The following is a 23,706-nucleotide window of genomic DNA, read 5'->3' on the forward strand; positions in this document are numbered from 1 at the left end:
CTTCCGGTGCTCCACAACTACAGAGTGATTTGGAAGAGGATGATTTTGATGAAGATCTTGCCTTAATCTCCCAAATATCTCTGCAAAGCTCTCCCTCCGTTCCTATTGAGGCTCTTTTCCAGAGATGTCTGAGGAGATTGGTGTTGCTTGTCAGAAATGGCTTGACCACTGTCTCGCTGGTATGAACACTTATGGATGCCTCCACCCATGCCACATGCACCACCCCTTTGGCCATACTGGGACCTTTGGACAGCCTATCATCAGTAATTTTCTAGCCCTTGAGAACCACTACTCACAAAAAGAAAAGGAGTACTTGTGGCATCCGATGAAGTGAGCTGTAGCTCACGAAAGCTTACGCTCAAATAAATGTTAGTCTCTAAGGTGCCACAAGTACTCCTTTTCTTTTTGCGGATACAGACTAACACAGCTGCTACTCTGAAAACTACTCACTGACCTGGTACCCACAAAGAGAGTCATCACTCTCCCTCCCTAGGAGACCAGAACTGCAGGAAGAAACCTTTTGAGGAACAGGAATCTAGGGCTGATGAAAAGGTCTCTCCACCAGCCGACCTCTCTTCTTCATCCCTGGATGAGGCAGCTATGCCAACGCTTCCATCCTTGGTGGATGACTTCAAGCAATTTCAAGAACTTGCCGATAGAATTGTGGATTCTTTGCAGATCCTTCCTGAGAAGGTTAAAGATCCACACCGTAAGCTGCTTCATATCCTTCAAACAGCTTCATCTGTCTGTGTTACCTTTGCTGTTAGAGGCCCTACTGGACCCTGCAAAGGTTATATGGCACACCCTTGCCACCTACATGCAAGGGAGCAGATAAGAAATGCAGGAACTCCTCCCGGTTAACGTTGCTGATCAATTAGGAATCATGCTCGTTTAAAGTTGTGTGATGCTCCCTTATTATGTCGTGTGGCAGCCACCTGCTTTGTTCACTGCTTGCAAGAAGAGCAGCCTGTTGCAGCTAGCTGGTGGGTGGTTGGAACCAGAGTGGACCGGCAGCCTCCCTTTCAGCTCCCCCCTTCCTTAAGTTCCCTGTGCAGCGGCGGCTGCTCAGCAGGCTATCAATTGCCTGCAGTTCAGCTGTCCCTTCCCCCACTGACGTGCTGCTCCTGCCCTCTACCTTGGAGCTGCTCCCCGAGACTCCTGCTTACTGTGTGGGGGGGAGGGGAAGAAGAGGGGGGCTAATGTCAGGGTATCCTCCTCCCCCCGCTCCTGCACCCCGCTTACCCCATCTTCCATAGAGCAGAGGGGACACACAGAGAGAGGGAAGGCAGCAGCTGCAGCTGCCCCCTGCAACTTGCTGATCTAATTAACAAGGCAGTGTACTTCTGACCCCACTCTTCCTACTTAAAGGGGAAATGCGCATCTCTGTCTCTCAGACACGCACAGGGGTGTGTGTCTGCCTGCCTGCCTGCCCTCCCACCTTTCCTTCTGCCTTGTAGAGTGTGAGAGTTAACCATTGAGGGCTCAGCCAATTGCTATTTCATTTAGCAGTAAGGCATTCCCTGGGAAATAACCCACCCTCTTGACTCCTCCACCTCAACCAAGCTTCACAATCATCACCACTGTGTACCAGTATTAAATTGTTTGTTTAAAGCTTATTGTGTGTGTGTGTTTGTATGTGTATATATATAAAAAATAAAATACAGTCTTTTGTCTGGTGAAAAAAATTTCCCTGGAACCTAACCCCCTCATTTACATTAAGTCTTATGGGGAAATTGGATTCGCTTAACATGGTTTCGCTTAAAGTCGCATTTTTCAGGAACATACTACCATGTTAAGTGAGGAGTTCCTGTATTCAGTCTAAGGACGCAAAATTTTTATTTTCTCATCCCTTTCCTAACTCCTTTGTGGTTGATGCAATTAATGAATGTGGGAGGCAGCACCATACTAAATCTATGACCTACCACAAGGAGCATAAGCACCTTGACCTGTTGGGTAGAAAATCATATTCGTCAGTACTTTGCAATTCAGAATTGCCAGCTACCAGCTGTTAATGGTAAAGTACAGTCATACCAGTTATGTCAAGCTGAACTCATTAAGCATCTACCAGCAGAACATAGAGAGCAATTTCCAGCCAATTATTACAGAAGGCTAGCTGCTCAGGCCTCGGCCCTCGATGCTGCTGATACTACCGCCTGTTCGATTTCTACAGCGGTAGTTATGAGGCGGGCCTGCTGGCTCCAGCTCTCAGGATTTCCAAAGCAGGTTGAAAATACGGTCGAAGACCTCCATTTTGATACATTATTCGTTAACAGCGTGGACGAATCTCTGCATACATTGAAGGACTCCAGGGCTACTTTGCATTCTCTCAGGATCCATACAGCTGCCCAAAAGAGAAAGCTTAGTAATTTCCCATTGGTGAAGAGATTTCATCCTACCCAATTGTTGAGCTCTCCCAGAGACTATATGAACCTCAATGAAAGAGACAGAGATTCCAGGGAAGAACACCACCTACTTCTCAACCTTTTATCACTCCTGGCAGGCTTGGGAGTCAATCACTATGGACAAATGGATTTTGGAGATCAACTGCATAGGGTACTCCATCCATTTTACTTCTCTTCCACTTGCCAATGCCCCTTTCCTGTCCATCTTCAGGGACCCCTCTCACAAGAACCTGCTACAAAACTAAATGTGCTCTCTCCTTTTCTTGCGGGCTGAAGAATTGTTCCTGTGCAGTACAGAGGGAAAGAGTTTTATTCTCAGTATTTTCCTGGTTTCAAAAAAGAATGGGGGTTAGAGACCCATCCCAGCTATAAGGCTACTAACACCTTTGTGAAGGCCCCAAAATTCAAAATGGTGACACTTGCAGCAGTAATTCTATTGCTGAACCAAGGGGATTGGTTCTTGGCCCTCGACCTTCACAACACTCATTGCCATATTGCGATCCAAAAATCTCACAAAAGAGTCCTATGTTTTACTGTTGGTCAGGACCATTTATAGTTCACAGTGCATCTTTTCAGCCTATTTTCTGCCCCAGGGGCCTTTTCAAAAATTGTCAGTAGTAGGGGCATACCTCCACAGAAAAGGAAATCTTGTGTTCCCTTATCTAGACAACTTCTGAAATGTTGCTCCCTGGATGTAGCTTCACGGGCATGTTGTGAAGCCACAGACCTCTTCCTCAGGTTAGGCCTACTATTGAACATTCAAAACGTCCACCTTGACCCCTGTGCAAAAGTTGGAATTCATAGGAGCTTGTCTCAATTCAGTAGTGGCAAGGCAGGCCTCCCAATGCACAGATGCGTGGCCCTATCCAACATAGGCAGTGCAATCCAGATCAGCCCTCAAAACCTGGTCACAAACTGTCTTCAGCTGTTGGGGTATATAGCTGCTGGCTCTTTCATTATAGACCATGCAAGACTGAATGCATTGCCTTCAGCAGTGGCTCAGTATACAGTCTAACTACACTACTTTCCATACTCCCCTTCATAAGGGAATTTCTCAATTGGTGGAAATACCCTCACAGTGTTTGTGCAGGGAGTCCCTTTCATCTGCCCTCCCCCAATGGTTGTCATCATGACACATGCAGCCCTCTTGATGTGTGGAGCACATCTGGACACACGCATGGCCCGGAGCAGGTAGTTGCCTCCAGAAACCACTATGCACATCAACCTCCTGGAACTAAGGGCTGTCGGATATACCTGCTTTTAGTTCCTACCACTAATCTGGAGCAAACAGATAAAGGTCATGATGGACAACATGCAATGCGTGTTCTATATCAACCTGCAAGGATGGGCAAGATCCCCCTCCTCCTGCACTGAGGCTGTTTGTCATCACAGCAGCTTCCCTTCCAGAAGTTCAGAATATGACTGCAAACACCTTCAGCAGGCACTTTTCTCAAGAACATGAATTGGGGAGGGGAGCTTCATCATACCTCTCCATGTATTGCAGCAATGGGGCACCCGTGGAATAGAACTGTCTGCCATGGCAATAAACAGGAAACGAACCTAGCTCTTCTTCAGAGGTGGGTGGTGTCACTGATCCTTGAGGGATGCCTTTCACTTTCAGTGTTCATCAGGTCTACTGTACGCATCCGTCTCCTCACCCCTGACTCCTCTAATATCCAAAGTTCTAGGAAACATAAATTTTGCAGGACAATTTATATCCTCAGTTATTCCTACACATTTCAACTGTCTTCAGAGTTATGTCTCTGCAATCCCACTTCCATTATTGGGACTGAGTGAGTATAACTGAGGGCAAAAATTTTCTGCAGTATTTTATTGGTGATGCATTGGATAGAATGAAAACAGCTTCACCTTCTGATTCCAGGGATATCCGAAAAGCATCTTTTAATAAACTGAGCAAGTGTGATCTGGAGACGTTGATACAATAAACATGGGAATCCACTATGTCATTTTAGTCACTTTTCATAGTTGAAATAATTTGTAAGGGTTCCATGTTACTTTGCTATGTGTTGGTCCACATTGCGGTGTACAGAAAGAGAAATGGCATGAGGCTGTTAAGATTAATTGCAGTACTGTAGATGTATATGCTCAAATGATATTAGTAAAACTGCCCATTGGCAAATTATTGTACTTTGCAGATCTATTGAAATAATCTAAATACATATTTTTGTTTAAAGAATGACAGTTTCAGAAAAATGTTTTTACTTTGCTGTATTGTAAAGTCTCTTTTATTCTGACTCAAGAAAGGCAACTCTCAGCAAGAATCTAGAATGAAAATAGGTATTCTTGGGAAAATATAAAAATAAGAAAGGACTTAAGTCATCACTCTTCTCTTTATTTATAAAATAAACAAGTATCCTCTTCCATGACAAACAAAATGGGAATTCTAATGGTTTAGCACAACTGAACATCTGTAATGGCAATTTTCACTCATCTTACAGAAAGAACTACACTATTGGTTTTCTTTTAAGCTAGATATAAAACATGGTTGAAATACAGGAAGCAAAAAGAAGACACACACACCCCCCCCCGCCCTTCAATAAAACTTAGTGTGTTTTATTTGTCTTGAAGAAGTTGGAATAATAACCTAAGTAAAAGCCTACAGAAATACTTTATAACATCCAGATTAACAACTAAATTCATCATACATATTGTTGAAAATCAAATCATTTTATACTTACCAATTTTATTGCAAAACACTTACTTTTCTAAGTAATACATGAGCAGTTAGTTGAAACTGAATCGTTCTGACTTTCATATTTTGCAGATGCTCAGAAATTAACTCTCATAAACTTTATCCCTGGATTCATCAGTTTAGCAATAACAGGAGATCTGCTGATCAGATACGACCAGTTTATTTCCCTGATGTTGACCCCCACAGTCTTCCTTCTGGTGCAAACTTTTCTATGACAGCAGGGGATTTTCAAGAAATTTACTCAGAGTGCAGTAAGTAGAGAAATTAGAGGTCAGAATTCATGAACATACTAGATATATACCAAGTATGGAAGAACAGAATTCTATTTAAAATTAAAACCAAATTATGGCTTGGATCATTAAAGTAGGCACTAAAGTTGTATATTGCGACTAGATTCTTCTCAACCAAAATGAGTTGAATTGAAAGAAGCAAAAGTTATGTGTGCTCTCGCATATTTAAGTGTCTAAATTGTATCCTTGTTGTAGGGTTATATATGCTCTGCTCTTTTAATGAGAACAGTGACATCTTGGACAACTTCCAACACTGATCTTTCATGCCTATTTTCTTTCCTTGAATTAGACGAATGATTGATGTTAAAGAAATGCACAATATAAACAGCATATGCTTTACATGGATATAAATAAAGTGAAGTCTAATTATTTATTGTTGGTTTAAAAATAGACAACATAGCAAATTATTACTAAAACAGTTTATTTACAAATAAAACAAATAGATATTCATTAAATATCAATGACCAGTATTTCAAGGATCACAATGTTCCTGTCAACACAAACATCTTTATTGTCACTTGTGAAATCTGTCTGGACAAATAATTTTTGTTGCAACTGATGAGGTAATTTTTCTCCCCTATTTCATGTACAGAAGATAACTGTACTTAAATATTTTCCACTTCAGTTCCTAGTGCTAGTAAGACTGGAAGTGATGATGGATTTCTTTTTTATCTGGAGGTTACTTGTCTATACAAAGTACTAAATAACCAGCTGGTGCTCTTCCTTCCTTGGCCCTGAGGGTACGTGAACACCAGTGGTTCTCAAACTTATTTGATCGTGTCCCCCTTCTTTGTATTGTAGTAGTTTTAAATCTCTGTTGCCACCACACAAGTACATATACCCATATATGCGACAGTGGTGCTTCACTTGAATCAGTTTCAGCTTCTTTGTTTTTTGCTTGTCTCCCACACCCCCGGTGGCACGAATGAGCCAGTGATCCATTGTAATAAGAGCAAAACCAAAACTGTAGTTGTGGTCCCTGCTTACAGTTAAATGTACACACCGCATTATAGCAGACAGATTAATGTACAGATGGCAACAACTTTGTGTAATACTGTGCAAGCTTAATGGAAATCTATCAAAATGCGCAGCCCCATGTAGAGTCAAATGCACAGTGTCATCTGAAGACCTGATATGCGCAGAGGAATCCGTTTTGCTCTAGTTATTCATTGCTGTGGGTAAAATGTCCACATTAAATGTTTCCTTTTTTGTTTGTTTTTTTCATGAAGCTTCTCTCACCCCCCTTCGCCTAAATGTATTCTGCCACTCAGTTTGAGAACCTCTGATCTAAAGTGCAATTAAAAACCCAGTGCTGGCAGGGCTCAGGGGAAGGGTCTGTTTAAATGTGTTATGGAAGTTCAGGCTTGTGCTGGAGCCCAGACTCCAGTAGCTGCAAGGAAGGAGGGTCCCAGCGTTCTGTCTGCAGCCTGACCCCAAATGTCTACCCCACAATTAAGCAGCCTGAGCCCGTGTCAGCTGTTATGAGCCAGCCCAGGGTTTTTAATTGCAGTGTAGGCATACCGTTTTTGTCCAGCTTTTACAGTAATACAGTATTACTGGTTTCCTTTCAATAAAATGTCAGGAAATATTTAACTTCTAGCCATTCTCTTTACTGTTAGAGAAAGCTGATCTTAGGTGTGACTAAATACCTATATATTCTGATACTAAATGCTAAATACAAGCCAACTCTGAAATCTTGCGCAGAGGATTGATGTTAAAACTGATCATGTGCACTCGATAATATATTTTCTTTGTACAGATATGTGGGACTGCATAGCAACCTGCTTCTTCATAGACACAGCGCATAATGTCATTGATTACATTGATACAATATGGAAAATTCTCAAACCAGGAGGAATATGGATAAATTTAGGTAAATTGTTCATCATCTTGCTCTCACTTCTATTGTCTGGCATGACCAATGGCCCCTGGTGAGTGGGAGGAGCACTTAGAGGGGAAGTTTTGCTCAGCATTCATAGCCATGGAATCTTCAGCATTTTTAACTACCTCATTCTCTCAGGCCTCTGAACATGTGTCAACAGTGATTTTCAGTTTCTTATGATTCAGCCAAATCTGAGTGAATTTTCATAAGGAAACAAAATACATCTCCCTGGCCTGAGGACTGCACCCTTCAAAGTGTCAGATCCATACTCCAAAGCACTGAGGTGCTCAGTTTCTTAAATTCTTTAACCATTTCTTTTTAACATTGGCAAAACAGTGTATTTTCCCCCCAGTCTTGTTCTCTCAGATGGCTGAACCATTTGTTGCTGAAATTTTAGTTTGGTAAAGCAACTGAAAATGGGCTAATAATGGAAAATGGTAGACAACCTAATTACAAGCACCACTGTCAGCTAGCTCTACATATTATCAGTTTATTTTACAGCTCAGTGTGTCAAACTTTTTTTTTGTTGACTTAATACTTAGCTGAAATGCTATAGAGTTGACTTTAGATAAAAGTGTACTTCTGACAATAAAATTGGTATTAGTGTTACTGAATCCCTTTATCTTTGTATTCTAGGTCCTCTCCTTTACCACTTTGAGAACTTGGCAAATGAACTTTCTATAGAATTGAGTTATGAGGATATAAAAAATGTTATATTACAGTATGGATTCCATCTAGAGGTACGGATAGATTGTGAGTAATACTTATTGGAGTAGATGGGTCAACCAAAACTATACATATTAGGGCTTTACCTTTAAATGTTTCATATAGATTTTTAACTTTTAAGATGCTTACATGTTTATGTTGCCAATTGTAGTTATATTTAAGTTGTCTGGTTTTTAATTCATTAAAGGGCAAATAACACTGAGTGTAAACACATAAGTGATGCCTGTTCAGAGGAGAAATACACATTTTGGAGGGAATTGCTTCAGGTGCAATTTCAGAAAATATTCTGAAAACTTCAATTTTTATTTTCAGGTGGAGAAAGAATCTGTATTATCAACATACACTGTGAATGAACTATCCATGATGAAATACTACTATGAATGTGTGTTGTTTGTGGTTAGGAAACCAGAGTTGAAGTGTTTCAAATAGATTCTTCAGAAAAAGTGCTGGAGATAATGCTAAAATTTACAACACACAATGGACTAGGTAATGACTGGATACAACCTCAAATCAGTGGTGCCTTGTTTCTTCTTAACAGGAATTTGAGAGTGTCTATTTTCTTAATACCTGTATTGCTATCCAGATATATACTGTGCCATGCATATTTGTACTGTACTAGTGAAAATGGAAGAAAATGTACAGATACACTGCCGTCATTCATCAGAATCCATAAAAACATCCCATTTTCATAAGTCTAAAACTCCTGGTTTTATGTCTGCCATGAGGTTGTCTTGATAAGGCTGGTTTAATCATTACTAAACAATACTGAAATCCAAAATAATTTCCCTTTTATCTGCAGCTGTCTGTAACATGCACAATCTACAGCTCTCAGGACCTGTTGGAAAGGATGTACAATTCTGTGTTTGATATCAGTACTGGGAATATTATTTCCACTTTTGATCTGAGGCTTAAAACAAAAATGTTTGTATTCTGCCTCAGTTTTTAAACAAAATTCTAATTGTTTTCATTTTTCCTTGTGGCTTTATGAATGTTTAGAGGTATGATACAAGCTGAGCCACAGTTTAGAGAAGGATTTCTTAACATCAATTTAAAAATAGAAAATTTACAAAATCTGAAATTATTGAACAGTGCTAAAATGTTTCTTGAAAGCTGCATTCATTGTGACTTAGCGCTCCCGGGACCATTTTCTGTAGGACTGAAAATAGAAACAAAAGATATAATTTAAGAGCTTCTAAAATATTTTAATTTTCTGGCCATGCTAAGCTTAGCAATCTATTCTAATAGTTTGTTGGCTTTGGTAATTTGAATATTGGTATATGAAATCATAGTACGGAGTGAAGCAAAGCATCATGTCACAAAGGAGCGGGAGTAAATTAACCTTGAAATGGAAATAAGACTTGGTCTGGTAATGCAGGAGCTGCACTCTCACTTTGCCCATTTGAAGTTTATCAGTGTAACTTATCTGTTGCTTAAATAAAGTGTTTGAAGCATTTATTTTAAGGATTACTAGACAATAGAAAAATCCTGCAACTTTCTTTTCTTTTTAGAAAGCAGTTTACACAGTTGGGACAACTGTGCCCAGAGTGTACAGCTGTGCTGTAATAATGGGGAGTCATTAAATTTAAAATTAAGCAAATCCTATGTGAAGCGCCTTTGCCTTGCGCAGGAGCTTCCCCTGACCTGTGTCTTTGCAGAGCTCATCCCTTAACCCCTCCTCACACCTGCTGGTGGAAGCAGCTCTGTCCCTTCCCATGATGGAAAGGCAGCTACTGCCTCAAGGTTGCTGCTGCCCATTGACATAAACCAGCCACCTCCTGTTGCCCAGCTCCAGCACAGACAGGAAGGAGTTAAGGGTGCATTGTGCACTAGCCCAGGGAACCTGCAGAGGTGTTGGGATCTGGCACAGAGGAGGAGGAGAAGACACCAAACCCTAGCCTACCGAGAGTAAGGGTGAGGGATCCTGGCTCCTTCCCTTCCCTGCAGATGGCACCGTCTGCCCTTTTGCACAGACAGCAGCAGCAGCCAGCCTCATGTATGTGCCCTTGGCTGAGCGTAGGGGCTCAGCCCGCTCCAGACAGTGTAAGCTACCTGCTGAAGATGGGGGACAGATGGAGGGGCACTGCCCAAGGACCGAATGTCATTCAAAGCTACCCCAGACTGGCAGAAATCTGGAGGTCTCAGTTCAGCATGGATAGGCTCTGAAGCTGGCTCACAGGGCATGTCTAGAGCAGCAATCAGCTTGCTGTGCTCCAGCAGTGTCTCAAAGTGCTTTACAAGCTGCATTGCACTGCTAGGAGTGAGGTGGGGATCCCTCATTATACAGAGGGGGAGGACTTGCATTTAACCTCATGCAGCTGTGCAGGCATGTGTGCGCACGCAGGGGTGCACCTGCAGCCCTGAAAACTGGGCCCAGCTGCCTTGTCCCAGCTCTCAAAGTCCATCACAGAGCCAGGAATAGAGTCCAGGGAGCTGGGATCTTGTGGCCAAAGGCCAGGCTGGGCTGGGAGTGTATGGCCAAAGGTGGGGCTGGACAGAAGGCAGGGAGCTGGCTTTGAGCTGGGAGGTGCTGTGCATTGCACTGAAGAAGACTCAACAAGTGCCTATTAGACCACATGGCACGCCCTCCCACCCGCACATGTTGCCTCTGCTGCCAGGGTTTGTTACAGAACCATTAAATTTGCCTCTGCAGCGACCCTCGTATTTCTGACCTTCTGGTGTGAACCCTGGTAGAAATCTTGGGGGGACATGTGACCCCTTGTGCCTGCCCACCAGTCCCTCTGACTGTTAGCAACAACTTCTGTATTTGTTTCAGCATACCTGGATTAATTGTTGGATACTTGGTTGGACCTTTAAGGCAATTTACCCTTGGTACTTTAAATCTACCTCTAATATTATGTTTCCTTGTTCTAAGTAAATTACCTACTAAATAAATTAGATGGATATTAATCCACAGATTGTAATTTCATACAATCGTTTTGTATTTTGAAGTTATATAAATATTTTCTATGAGAATAATTATTAAATGGCTTGTGTTTAGAGGAAGGATCAAATTAATTGTGGTGTTCTCCTTACATTAATCTAATGGTTAATTTAGCTATACTATCATCCCCTTTGAAAATCCTTTTAAAAGTAAAAAAAAGGTATGGTAGGGAATCAAGCCTTTTCCAGGGATAATAGATTTTAAAATTTATGGTATTTTAAACTTACTCTCACTCATCTAGCTGTGGTCCCTTTTTCTTGGGTCATTTTTCGCTTTCTGTTTTTAAGGCAGATATTTCACGCTTCCAATTTTGCTTTAATTGAAAGTACAATTTTAAAGTTCACATGGGCAAAAAAGCATTTACTATTTTAAATGCTGTCTAGGACTGTATAGTACTTGCACATTTTTAAAAACTGTTCTGCTCAGATCCCTAGCCAGAAAAAATATTGGACTTACAGCAGTTTCAGTAAAGGTTTACTTGCAGGTAGTCTGAACTTTCTAAAAGGAACCAGATTTTTGCTTTTTTAATCAAAATAAATTAGTCCAACCTTAAGTAAAGCCTGTTGAAAGTTTAGATGCTGCCATTAAGGGAAATAAAAATAAATAAACCTGTTGCCTTAAGAAGGCAACTGATGGTCTTCTGTGGCTTTTTGTGTGTGTGTGTGTACAATCTACTTTAATTCTTTATAGATAGATACTTTCAAAAAGCCTTTTGCATTTTTAAATTTATTAAAATAAGGTACATTTAGGGTAAATGTTGATCATACAGTCCCTTTACACCTGTATTATTGCCCAGTTGCTCTTGCCCTTTTATTTCAGAATGCATTTTTTCTCTATCTGTCTGCACACTGAAAGAAAAGGAGTACTTGTGGCACCTTAGAGACTAACCAAGACTAGTCTCTAAGGTGCCACAAGTACTCCTTTTCTTTTTGCGAATACAGCCTAACACGGCTGTTACTCTGAAACCTGTCTGCACACTGTGTTACTGATTTTATTTAGATAATCATTACTAGAAATATCAACTTGTTGCATGCTAAGCCCCCAAAAAGTCTCAGTCCTAGACCTGGAACGCAGTTATGCTAAAGCGACAGCAAAGTTTGTAATGGGCTAAAGCTGCAACAAGGTGAATCCACATTTGAACTTCATCCCTAGAGATATGTCCCTAAGCAGGGATGTACTAAATCCCTCTTCATGTGACTTTGGTATGCCCACAGCTGGACCCTTGCGGTGAATTGTAGGTCTCACCCTGCGCCAAGATAAAGACAGGGGCTGAAACGTAGCTCCTCTGCCCCGGGCGGCATTAAATCAGCAGTGCTTAGCTCTAGTTTATACCAAGGGTCCTAAACAGCTGGAGCCTGGTAAATTACAGGTGGTTAGTGAGGTTGTACAGCTTCGTGCCCCCGCTCCAACACTGGGTAGCTACAAAACAGGAGAGAGTTCCGAAGCAAGCAGCCCAACCAAGAAAGGCGCGGGACGGGGTGGCATAGATAAGTGACCAGCCGGGCAAGAGGTTCACGCGGTAACAGCCAGAGCTCGTGGCAGGCTCTAGTGTTCCCCCCTGCATTGGTGTGGAGATGGCGGCTTCCAGCCCACCCCACCGCGCAGCGAGAGAGCTGGCGCCATGAGCACGCCCCTTAGAGGGCACTACGAGACGCGGAAGGGGAGGGAAGGACGTTATCCCCCCGCAAGTCGCATGCGCACCTCGCCCTGTCCCGCCCGCTGGGAGAGAAGTGCTTGGGGCCGCGCGCGCCGCGGAGGTACAGCTGCTCGCGCTCAGCCAGCTGATGGCCAAGCGGCACGCGGAGCCGTTAGTGTGTCACGTGCCCTGGAAGCGTTTCCTGCCCGAACCGCCTCCGTTGCTCCGCGTGCCCGGGAGGTGCCTGCGGGACGGCCCCGAGCTGTGGAGCCCCGGCCGCGCGGTATCCGGGGGCCCGGACAAGAAGCGGAAACTGGAGGAGGCCGAGGCGCCTCCGGGGAAGCGGCCTGGGCTCAGAGGCAACAGGCCTGGGAGGGAGCCCGGAGACCCCGCCAGCCCGGGAGGGAGGAGGCGGCAGCAGCGCGGGGGGGACGTAGGGCCCCGGCCGGAACCGGCGATGCGGGCAGGCGGCCCGGATCCTCTGGGGGAAGAGCGGGGACCCGAGGAGGTAAAGGCCGGGGCGGGGGAGGGGTCGTGCTGATTCGGGTGGATCGGCTGTTAAGGCTTCGAGAGGGTCCTAGCCTGCAGACCGGGCTTGGTTTCGGCGGTTCAGGGCCCCTGTGCCAGGCACTGAGGGGAAAGGCGGGGTGGGAGAGACTCGGACACACGGCTCCTCTGTGGGGGGGTGTCCCGCATGGGTAACAGCCCGGTAAAGTCAGTGCAGAAAGCACAGCGTGCCCCTCTCTTGCCCCTGCCTAGCTGCTCTCTTCACACCAAACTCTCTCTTGTGCCTACAGAAGGCACTTGCCATTCATGGGTATGGCCAAACAAGTGTTGGGCTTATCTGAAACACCTGGTGGTTGTTCACTGTCCAGATACAGCTGTTCCTCCCAGCTACTTCTGTGTAAATCTTGTTTGAAGGTTGAGCATTATCATCTCTGCTTTTTAACAAAACATCTTTTGTAGCTGGACCAAGTGAGTGCTTTCCTACACAGGTGGCTCTTCAGCTGGGCAATATATAAAGGTTATTTGCTTCAGTCTCTAACCACAAAACCGTAGGTATTTAAAGTAGTTTCCATGCATGGTATACAGGGTTTACAGTTAGGTTCAATGGCTCTCAGCGGCCCCACTATACAGATTGTTCCACTGCCGCTGCACAAAACTTACTGGTTTAACACAGTGCACACACCTCACTTGAATTTTAACTAGATAAGATATCTTACTCTGTATTTCTAAGATTTCTGTGTAGCTTGTGCCTCCTGTAAATGGAGTCTTCCATAGATTACGCATGCCTCCTTCAGGGGTCTTTCATCTCACTGGAACACTACGAGGACTTGTGTCACCACTCTCCCTCTCTGTAGTGCTCATTCTCCAGGCAGAAGGTAAAACTGAACTTTTTCTGAACACATGACAGTTTAGTTTGACTTCACTTCACCATTGGAATACATACAAGAAGGATTCCATGTTAATGGCTGACATCATTTCTAGATTATTAAATCCACAGAGTTGAGGTTTCTCAGAGACTAACTTTGCACTGAAATTTTTCCCTAGCACAGCTGTTCTGTGCAGTGCTGCCAGAGTGACCCACTTGAAGCAACAGGTCCAGTGGGAAGATGTCACAAATAAGCATCAGTTCAATTATTATTATTATAAAAGTGCAATTCGCAGATCTGTGATTATATTCAATATTATAGGGGGAAAGTACATACTTTTAACCTGTTGCACATCTTTAAACCTGTCATGAGGCAGAAAAATAAATGCATATTTAAAAAATAAAACTAAATGGCAATGATAGGCAAGAGTTCTACAACACTTAACTTTTGTTGAAGGAAATTCCTGAATAAAACAACTGTAAAGCCTCCTCCCCAAGTATAAATTATAGAAGCTGGGGTAGAAAAGATCTATTAGTTCATCTCCCTGCCAACTTAGCTGTTTTAACTGAAAATAGAAGCCTTGACCAAATTAATGGGGAGTTCTTGGAGACTTAGTATTTTTAAAAATCTGGCCAATTATAGACTTAAAACCCCAGTTTTAGGTAACCATTTTTTAAAATCTGGGTCCTTGAAGACATAACTATGTACAACTGACAGCTGTGTTGGGCTTTCTGCTTTCCATGTACAGTATCGTGTTCTCTTCTCCTGCTCCTCTTTCTTTCCCTCATGCTCAGAAATGTACATATGAAATATGTAGAATTATCCCACAAATGAAGTGAGGAAGGATTTTTTAATCCAATGGAAAACCCATACTACGCCATGCTTCATACAAGAACATATCTCTGTTTGGAAGGAGAAAAGACCAACTCCTTCCTCCACTGAGTATTTTGATAGCACAAGTTGGTTTAAGGATTTGTATTGGAAATGTTGAGTTCATTATTTATCTCTGTTTTTACCTTGTCAGAGTAATTGTAATTACTAATTGTAATGATGTAAACCTTTTTTCCTGTATAGAAGGCTGTAAACATACCTTGTTCTGCCTTACTAAGGAGATAGATATGACTTGCTGAAAATAATTCTGCAGAAAGATTTTTAAATGTCTGTTTTTAAAGTATCTTTTGGGCTATATGTTGACAAATTTACTAGTGTCTATAAACTCTGCTTAGGGTGCTTCTTTTTTGATATCCTCTAGTTCCAAATTTATCAGACATACACACTCCTGAAGAGGTGGAGTTTTCTGATAACAGAACTACTTGGTTACTCTACCCCTCTAACCTGTTTATTTGGGGTCCAGCAAACTGCTAACTCTTCCATTGATGTTTCTACTACTCATAGCTCTCCCAAACAGCAGCATAATGAAATTGACATTATTCACAATTTTATTGCTTCCTATAGATGTCATAATAACAGTAGCAAAACGGACCGGAATCTTTTTTTTTTTTTTTTTTTTTTTTAATTTCATGCTGCTGCTTGGCAAAGCTGTGAATAACTGCAGTTGTCCTAGAGCTGACTTTGCAGACTCAAGAAGACAGCATCGTTTGTCACATTTGGGAGTTTATCTTTGTATCGGTAGAGTTAGAAAAAATCAGTCTTTTCAAACGAAAGATTAAATTCTATAGATGGTTTAAGGCCTGTAGGCTTTCCACTTACCCTTGGCAAGTGGATTTTCAAAGCCCTGTTTTGAAAATATTCCAAAGTTATACAAAAGTTCTGACCCTTCCCACACATTCTTTTTGCTAGTGTTTGGCGCTTGCAGCGATCGTTTGTGGTCTGAAGTTATCCTTTCTTTGGCAGTATAGGTTGTGCATGATACAAAGGGACTCTTTGTTTATTTTTTCCTTTCGGTAAATAAGCTGAGGTCCTGTTCCTACAACAGCTTACGCCCATGCTTAAAGTTAAGCAGGAGTGGTCTTTGCATTGGGGCCCTACATTGTAACCACTTGGGAGCAGGGATTGTCTACTATATGGTTGTACAGTTCCTAGCACAATCGTACCTTAGCTTGTTTGAAGCCTCTAGAAGCTTCAGCAATGTAAATCGTTACTTTTTACGTGCATCATTGATACTATGCAATATAAAAATTTAAATTTGAAAGATTTTGATGCATATAATCCCCTATATTATGAATGTAATTTTGTCTTTATTTTAATTAAAATGTAAATAGCCTTTCTATCTCTATGGCACTACATTCTCCTACTGCTTGTGTCACAGACATCTAACGTATGGGCATACTATGCTATTTTAGTCTGTCTCCAAAGATCTTGTATAAATGAAAAACACAATTTGTGATAGTAAAGCACTACAGTGCTTAGCATAATGGTGTTCTGGTTCCTAGACTAGAGTTCCTAGGCACTATGGTAATACAAATAGTAAATAATAATGATGATAAAGTGCTGTTAGCTGAAAACATATTGTATTTGTGCACATGTATGTGGATGTAGGCTTTGCAAAATGCCTAGAGATCTTCATAAAAACTGCATGTTGGGTTCAAACACTTAATACTATGACACCAAATGACTGCCTGATAATTCTATGTAATTATTTGATCACATTTTGTTTTCGTCTACTGCAGAGCCAGCAGAGGGTGCAAAATTTTATTTCAAAAGCCATGTCTACACTGAATGATGCCAATTCTGCAGTTAGGAATACCATATTAATTTCAAACTCCAATAGAAATGGAAAGAATTGTTTCAAGATTCTGAGTATTAGAAACAATACAGTAAAACAAAATTATACAGAAATACATGTCATTTTAAGTTGTGACAGGAGTAATTGTTTTTGCTTAGTCCCTGAGGGTAGGAAGGAATCATGAGTCTGGAGGAGCAACTTTTATACATAACAAATATTTTATATATCCCACAGTGGATGACTTGGAGGTTTAATTATGTTCCCTTTTTTATGGTCTGTGTTTCTTCAACAGAAACAGTCTTTGCTTGGAGTGTCTCACTCCATTAACTTTAGTGCTGCTTATTTGAGTAATGATCTCTGGCTAAAAACAGATAGATTTGCCAACAGAAGGGGGGGAAAAACAGTTTTGTAACAAATCTGTCTGCAGAGTAAATCAGTAATGAATTTGTTCCAGTCTTATTAGTTGTCATCTGCACTGCTTATCATATACCCTGGTGAAAATTCATTATTAACTTTGCTTTGTTTGTATTTACATATACGTAGATATAGAAAGAAAAAATGAACAGAAAATATTAGAAATCTTTTCTAATATTTTGCTTTCACTGTAGCTACCATTCTTTAAATAAATCTACCATAGATGTATTCAGCTCTCTACTGGGGAAATACTTACGATTCTTGTGACTGATACCACTTTTGGAATGTTCCTTAAGCTAAGAAACGTCTCATGAGTCTCAGACTTTGAAATTGTCCATAGTGTTCGTATATTGTGTGAGAGGCAACAAAGGAGGGTTTGTGATGAACAATTTTGATTTGTGTAAAGTTAAAGTGCAGAAACATTGCCTCTTAAATATCATTGCATGCATAAACTGTGAGCTGCAGTAGACAAGGTTGTACACAAGGTACCCAAAGACAATACAATAGTCCTCAGCAAAAATATTTAAATAATTACGCCAAAAACAGAAGCAAATTATTTGGTTAGGATTGTCCATTTTTTTTTAATGTATTACGTTTTCTTAGAACATTTAAGAAAGTAAAATATATAACCCTAAAACCATCTGGGAAGTACCTCTTGGCTCAGTTTCTTTTGCAAAGGGGTTTATTCTCTTCTTTCTACTGCAGTGCCATACATTAACGTGTTATGTTTTATTTCCAAAGCATGAGGAAGAAATTTGGCAATACAACTCATTCCAGTACTGGAGAGCACCATTACCTGCTATTGATCTGTCTGGCATTCTGGACTTAGATGGGGAGAACATGACAGATGCAAGAACTACTTCCAGGACTGAAATCATAGAGACTGAAATGGAGACCTGAGTAATTAATTCCTTGTAGCAAATCTATTTTGAGGGGGCTTGTTTCTGTTTGTATTCAGGTTTTTCCTACTTTGACAAAAGTATAACATTCTTTTTTCAAAATGTCAGAAACATACTTACTGTTCCAATCTGCATAAGTAAGGATGGGTTTGTCTACATTGATTGAAGGGTCGTTGTTGGACACTTGCCAATAAATTGGAAAGGTGAATTTACCTATACAATGGCGAGAAGGCTACTGACACAGTACTGGCAGAAATATTTGAAAAATGGATGTGTAACAATGTGTAGAAAATCAGAATTTATTTCTGGACTTTCATAGCCAGCAAAATGAATAGCTTGGAGCACTACCGGTAGAAGACAAATGCCAAAACATTCCTCCTGCCCTGAACAGAAAAGATGTAGTTGACATACATAAAAGTGAGATTTTTATACCATGCACTTATTTAAAAAAACTACACCAAAACAACCACCTTTACAATCTTTTCTGATGTTTTTGCTTTAGATGTTGAACAAAAACAAACAAAAATCAGATACAAGTATTTCTATGCAAACCAGAAATGACTATGGTGGGATTTTCTTTTCTGCTGAGAGCTGCCCTAAGTTACTTCACCTTCTCACTAGTGATAACTTGAATCAGTAGGTGGCTTATGAGTGTATTGTTTTCTTTTTCACGTGCTCAAGTTAGTGCTATTCCCATTTTTTGTTGTCATTGGGATTAGAGCATTTTGTGGGGTTGAACTGCCTGAGATGTACAAAGCTGACAAGAAGAGCAGAGTGAAATGATCAGGCACACTTTTTCAGGGTTGAGTGATTTAGGTCCCAGTCCTGCAAAGACTTGTGCACGTACATAACTTTTCACACCTATGTAGTCCCATTAAATTCATGTGCTGCTGCAGGAATGGGACCTTAGTGCTCTTTTTTTTTATTTGATACACTTTTGTCACTAATAGTTGTCCGAAATTAGATGTCATGTCTTATTGGTGAACTTTGATTTCATGTGATTTGTCTCCAAGTATCCTGGAAATGAGATATTTTTGTTGGTATCATATTTGCTTTGAGAAGGCTTTGGTGAATTTTTAAAAAACTTATTTTGCTAAAGAACAATAAAGTTTTCAATGTATATTTGAGCATTTTTGTACTATATTTAAATTACCCATCTTTTCTTCTGTCTTCAGAATGTTACTCATGTAATTGTAATTTGTTATTGCTTGGATATGTTTGGTTACAGTACTAAGTTGGATGGCCTACTTAGTAAACATTTCGAAAATCCTTTAGTGTTTGTACTTTGTCTTCAGTTTTTACACTGTGTGCAGCTTGAATTCATTTTTTTGTGGTTCGCACAGAGGTGAAGAAAGGGGCTAGACCTGGGCATAGCATGAAGCTTTTGCTGGAAATCTTTCTTACCATGCTGCTTCAGTGTATCCTGGTTCTCTCCTCAATGTTCCCCTTTGCTGCGTTTCCCTAAATAGACTTCTTGAACTCAAGTGGCCAGTATTTCTGGATATTTGTCAGATTGTGTTGGTGTTTTTATTTGACTAGACCTCAGTTGCACTATAGCAAAACAAAATAAATTTCATTTTAATTTGTATGTGATCCTACATCTCCAGAGGTGTATCTAATGCTCTAATCATTGCTACTATATCGAGGTCCATTTTTAAAGCTTTCAGTGTTTGTTTTGACTGTATAATTTTTATTTAAGTTTTACAGTATCTTGGATTTAAAGGGACACAGTCAATTTTTTTTAAAAAGTCAATTGTGCATAATTTTTAAATTATGTGCTTTTCAGTAACATCTGTTTACTATAACTGAAAGAAGTTAGTAGAAAGTAAGATTTTTCTTTTTTTTCGTAGTTGGTTCATTTTGTGTATTTGATGACATCTTTGTGTGTGGCCAGTCTCCCTATTTCCATAAGTTCTTGTGGTTTATTTACCCAACAGCAAAGTAGAAATATCATTTTTAAAAATAGGAAAATATTATAAAATCAGACTCTCAAGGGAGTCAGGTGCAAGCGTAGTACTTAAAATTACTTTTAATTTGATGTTTTAAGCTAATATTTCTGGCAGTGTTTCTGTAAAACATGAATAACATGCACATTCACAAAGGTTATGGTCATACTCCACTACCCAGTTATTTAGCAGCCTATTGAACCAAACACTGACTAGAACTAATTACTGTTTCAAAAGGTGCTACAGTTACCTTCAAAATTCCAGGTAAGAAAATGTGAGGTAGAAGAATTGAGAATTTTTTTAAAAAAATGGTGTGTGTGTGAAATTAAACATCTTACACTACATATGCTGAAAAGGCAAATTTGGTTATGAGTATGATTCTTTTCTATATATCTGTGCAGGATTCTCACTCCTAGGTCATGTGTTCTTTAGTACAAGACACAGAACTCTTCTCATTCTCAAGATTAGAACACAAATCATACCCCTTAATGGCTTTTGGGCACAATGCCCCTTTAAGTGTCTAGTTGGCAAAGGAGTTTTTGGTTTTTTTTGAGAAGGGTGTGCGTGACCGTATCAAAAGCCTTACTAAAGTAAAGATGTACCACATCTACCACTTCCGTCCTACCCCCAAGGCTTGTTTCCCTGTCAAAGAAAGCTATTAGGTTGGTTTGACACAATTTGTTCTTGATAAATCCGTGTTAACTTGTTACTTATTTTCTAGGTGTTTATAAATTGATTGCTTGATTATTTTCTCCATTATCTTTCCAGGTACTGAAGTTAAGCTGACTGGTCTGTACTTCCCCGGGTTGTCCTTATTTTTTTTAATAGATGGGCACTATATTTGCCCTTTTCCAGTTCTCTGGAATTTCTCCAGTCTTCCATGACTTTTCGAAGATAATCACTAATGGCTCAGATATCTCCTCAGACAGCTCAAAATTTTGTGCACGGAATTTTTAATTTTTTGGTGCAGAATTCCCCCAGAAGTAAAGCATGTAGAGGATCCTTAGGGTGAGTTTAGGGTGAGTTTGTGGGGGAAGAGGTTGTAGGAAGACACTTATGCTAGGAGCATGTTAGCCCATAATTCTTGCATGTTTTCTTGAAGCATCTGGTATGGCATAGTTAGAGATGATACTAGATTGGATGGACTACTGGTGTGATAAAACAATTCTTGTGTTCCTTAGGTGATGCTGGTGTCCCCCAGGGATCAGTACTGGGCCCAGTCCTATTTAACGTATTCATAGATGATCTGAAAAAAGGGGTAAACAGTGAGGTGGCAAAATTTGCAAATGATACAAAACCACTCAAGATAGTGAAGACCCAGGCAGAGTGGAAAGAGCTACAAAAGGATCTCTCAAAACGGGGTGACTGGGCAACAAAATGGCAGATGAAATTCAATGTTGATAAATGCAAAGTAATGCACATTGGAAAATATAATCACAACTATACATACGTAATTGGGTCAAAATTGGCCGTTACCACTAAAGAAAGATCTTGGAATCATTATGGATAGTTCTCTGAGAACATCTACTCAATGTGCAGCGAGTCAAAAAAGCGAACAGAATGTTGGGAATCCTAAAGAAAGGGATTGATAATAAAATATCATATTGCCACTATATAAATCCATGGTATGCCCACATCTTGAATACTGTGTGCAGATGTGGTCACCCCATCTCAAAAAAAAAAAAATATTGGAATTGGAAAAGGTTCAGAAAAGGGCAACAAAAATTATTAGGGGTATGGAATGGCCGTCGCATGAAGAGAGATTAATAAAACTCGGACTTTTCAGCCTGGAAAAGAGAGGATGAAGGGGGGGATATGATAGAGGTCTGTAAAATCATGACTGGTGTGGAGAAAGTAAATAAGGAAGTGTTATTTTCTCCTCGTCATAACGCAAGAATTAGAGGTTACCAAATGAAATTAATAGGGAGCAGGTTTAAAACAAACGAAGTATTTTTTTCACACGACGCACAGTCAACCTATGGAACTCTTTGCCAGAGGATGTTGTGAAGACCAAGACTCTAACGGTTCAAAAAAGAGCTCAATAAATTCATGGAGAATAGCTCCATCAATGGCTATTAACCAGGATGGGCTGGGATGGTGTCCCTAGCCTCTGTTTGCCAGAAGCTGGGAAGGGGTGATGGGATTCATCACTTCATAGATATCATAGAATAGCAGGCTTGGAAGGGACCTTAGAAGGTCATCTAGTCCAACCCCCTGCTCAAAGCAGGACCAATCCCCAACTAAATCATCCAGAACAACTCAACCAAAAAGATAAGTTTGAGAACAGCAGATGTTCTTTTCCAGCTTTGTTAAGGGTATAAGAATTTCTCTTCAAAACAGAGGTGATTTTAGGGAAACCAATATCCACTTGTTTCCATGCCATATCCAGAACATACCTAACATATGTCCACTCTGGTCTGATGGATCAAGCCTACTGTTCAGGAAATATACAAAACCAGGATACTTCACTAGCCTGGCTTTAGCCAGGCAAGATCTACTGTAGGAATGTCCGTATTTAATTTTGTGCTGAAAGAGGCAACACCCAACTCTGACATACATGCAAAGCTGCTACATAGGGAACTCCCAACATGTTTCTTTGTTTCTTCCTCCCCAAACACAAACTTTGGAAATAGGGTTTTACAAGTCTCTATCTCTGACTTTCTTTCACCTCTTCCTTAGCACTTTGGCTGAGAATAAGGGTTGAGGTGAAGACAAGAATGAGGAATGAAATAATTATTGGTAACAATTGCCTATATGGTTCCTTTCTTCATCTCTAAATCTATGAGCCCTCATTTGAAAATCTTTAATCCTAGTAAAGATGCTGCTCTAGGCCCTGAGTCAGATAAACCACAGGTAGAATTCTAAGGTAGATTGTAATGTTCACATTTAAATTTGTCCAGGAAACAGGATTAACACCATTACTCTATAACTTGATGATTACCTGTTCTGTTCATTACCTACGGGGCATGTGGGATTGGCCACTGTCAGAAGACAGGATACTGGGTTAGATGGACCTTTGGTCTGACCCAGTATGGCCGTTCTTATGATGTTAAATAACTTTTAGACCAACCTGTACATTTGGCTGGGTTAATTATTTCAGAGCATACAGTTATAACCTTGAAACTGTAGGTGGCAGTGTACATACACAATAAACTATTGTAAAACGGAACATTTTGTTATCATTGGAATGTTATCCTGAACTGTTACTGAAAATCCAAGTAAGTGACATTGTGAATGTTAATCATTTATTTACTGTGATTTGCAACTGAAAGCAGATGAAGGCACAAGTTCCTGATTACAAGGTAACACAAGCTCTTCAATTTCATTACAATAAAAACAGTTCACCAGAGTTTTCACAGTCAATCACCCTGTTCCTCTCTCTGAAAGCTTTTCAATTTAAGCATGTGGAAATTTGTAGTAATTGTTTCTTAGCACTGTTTCCATTAACTGCAATTGCAAAGCAAGCTTTATCTGATTGTGTGGTGTATGGAAACTTCAGTCTAAAATTCAGTGGCTGAAGGCTACATGAAGTTTATTCATTAGTCATAGGGATGAAGAAGGTAAGTATGTTAACTCATAAGAATGAGGGTTATTGTTAGGGGCAATATTTAAGAATTTGTATACAGATAACTGGCATTTAAAATGTGATGAAATTTCTAATGTGTTCTTACAGTTTTAATGAATGATTCTGCCTTTTTGTAACTAGTGAAAACAAGAATATGTTTCCTTCATTAAAATGATCTTGAATTTAAAGTGCATATTATGGGATTTGATTTCAATACAGTAAGCTATGCAGTT

General features: G+C 40.4%; 2 protein-coding genes across 3 annotated transcripts in view; both read left to right on the forward strand.

Moving 5' to 3' along the window:
• CARNMT1 (carnosine N-methyltransferase 1) overlaps window positions 1-10,903 on the forward strand; it is a 52,965-nt gene extending 42,062 nt beyond the window's left edge. For both annotated transcript variants that reach the window (XM_084628531.1, XM_084628530.1), the window contains 4 exons: window positions 5,188-5,366; window positions 7,165-7,278; window positions 7,924-8,027; window positions 8,326-10,903. In XM_084628531.1, the coding sequence (XP_084484657.1) occupies window positions 5,188-5,366; window positions 7,165-7,278; window positions 7,924-8,027; window positions 8,326-8,442 (514 nt within the window). In that variant the 3' untranslated portion in view covers window positions 8,443-10,903. The remainder of the gene's footprint in view (window positions 1-5,187; window positions 5,367-7,164; window positions 7,279-7,923; window positions 8,028-8,325) is intronic.
• A 1,559-nt stretch (window positions 10,904-12,462) lies between these two features.
• The window catches only part of TRPM6 (transient receptor potential cation channel subfamily M member 6), a 169,266-nt gene continuing 158,022 nt past the window's right edge, over window positions 12,463-23,706 (forward strand). Inside the window, exons 1-2 of the mRNA XM_084628138.1 lie at window positions 12,463-13,098; window positions 17,805-17,960. Of these exons, the coding sequence (XP_084484264.1) occupies window positions 12,739-13,098; window positions 17,805-17,960 (516 nt within the window). The 5' untranslated portion in view covers window positions 12,463-12,738. The remainder of the gene's footprint in view (window positions 13,099-17,804; window positions 17,961-23,706) is intronic.

This window comes from Lepidochelys olivacea, assembly GCF_965140295.1.
Source record: "Lepidochelys olivacea isolate rLepOli2 genome assembly, chromosome: 5".
NCBI lineage: Eukaryota > Metazoa > Chordata > Testudines > Cheloniidae > Lepidochelys > Lepidochelys olivacea.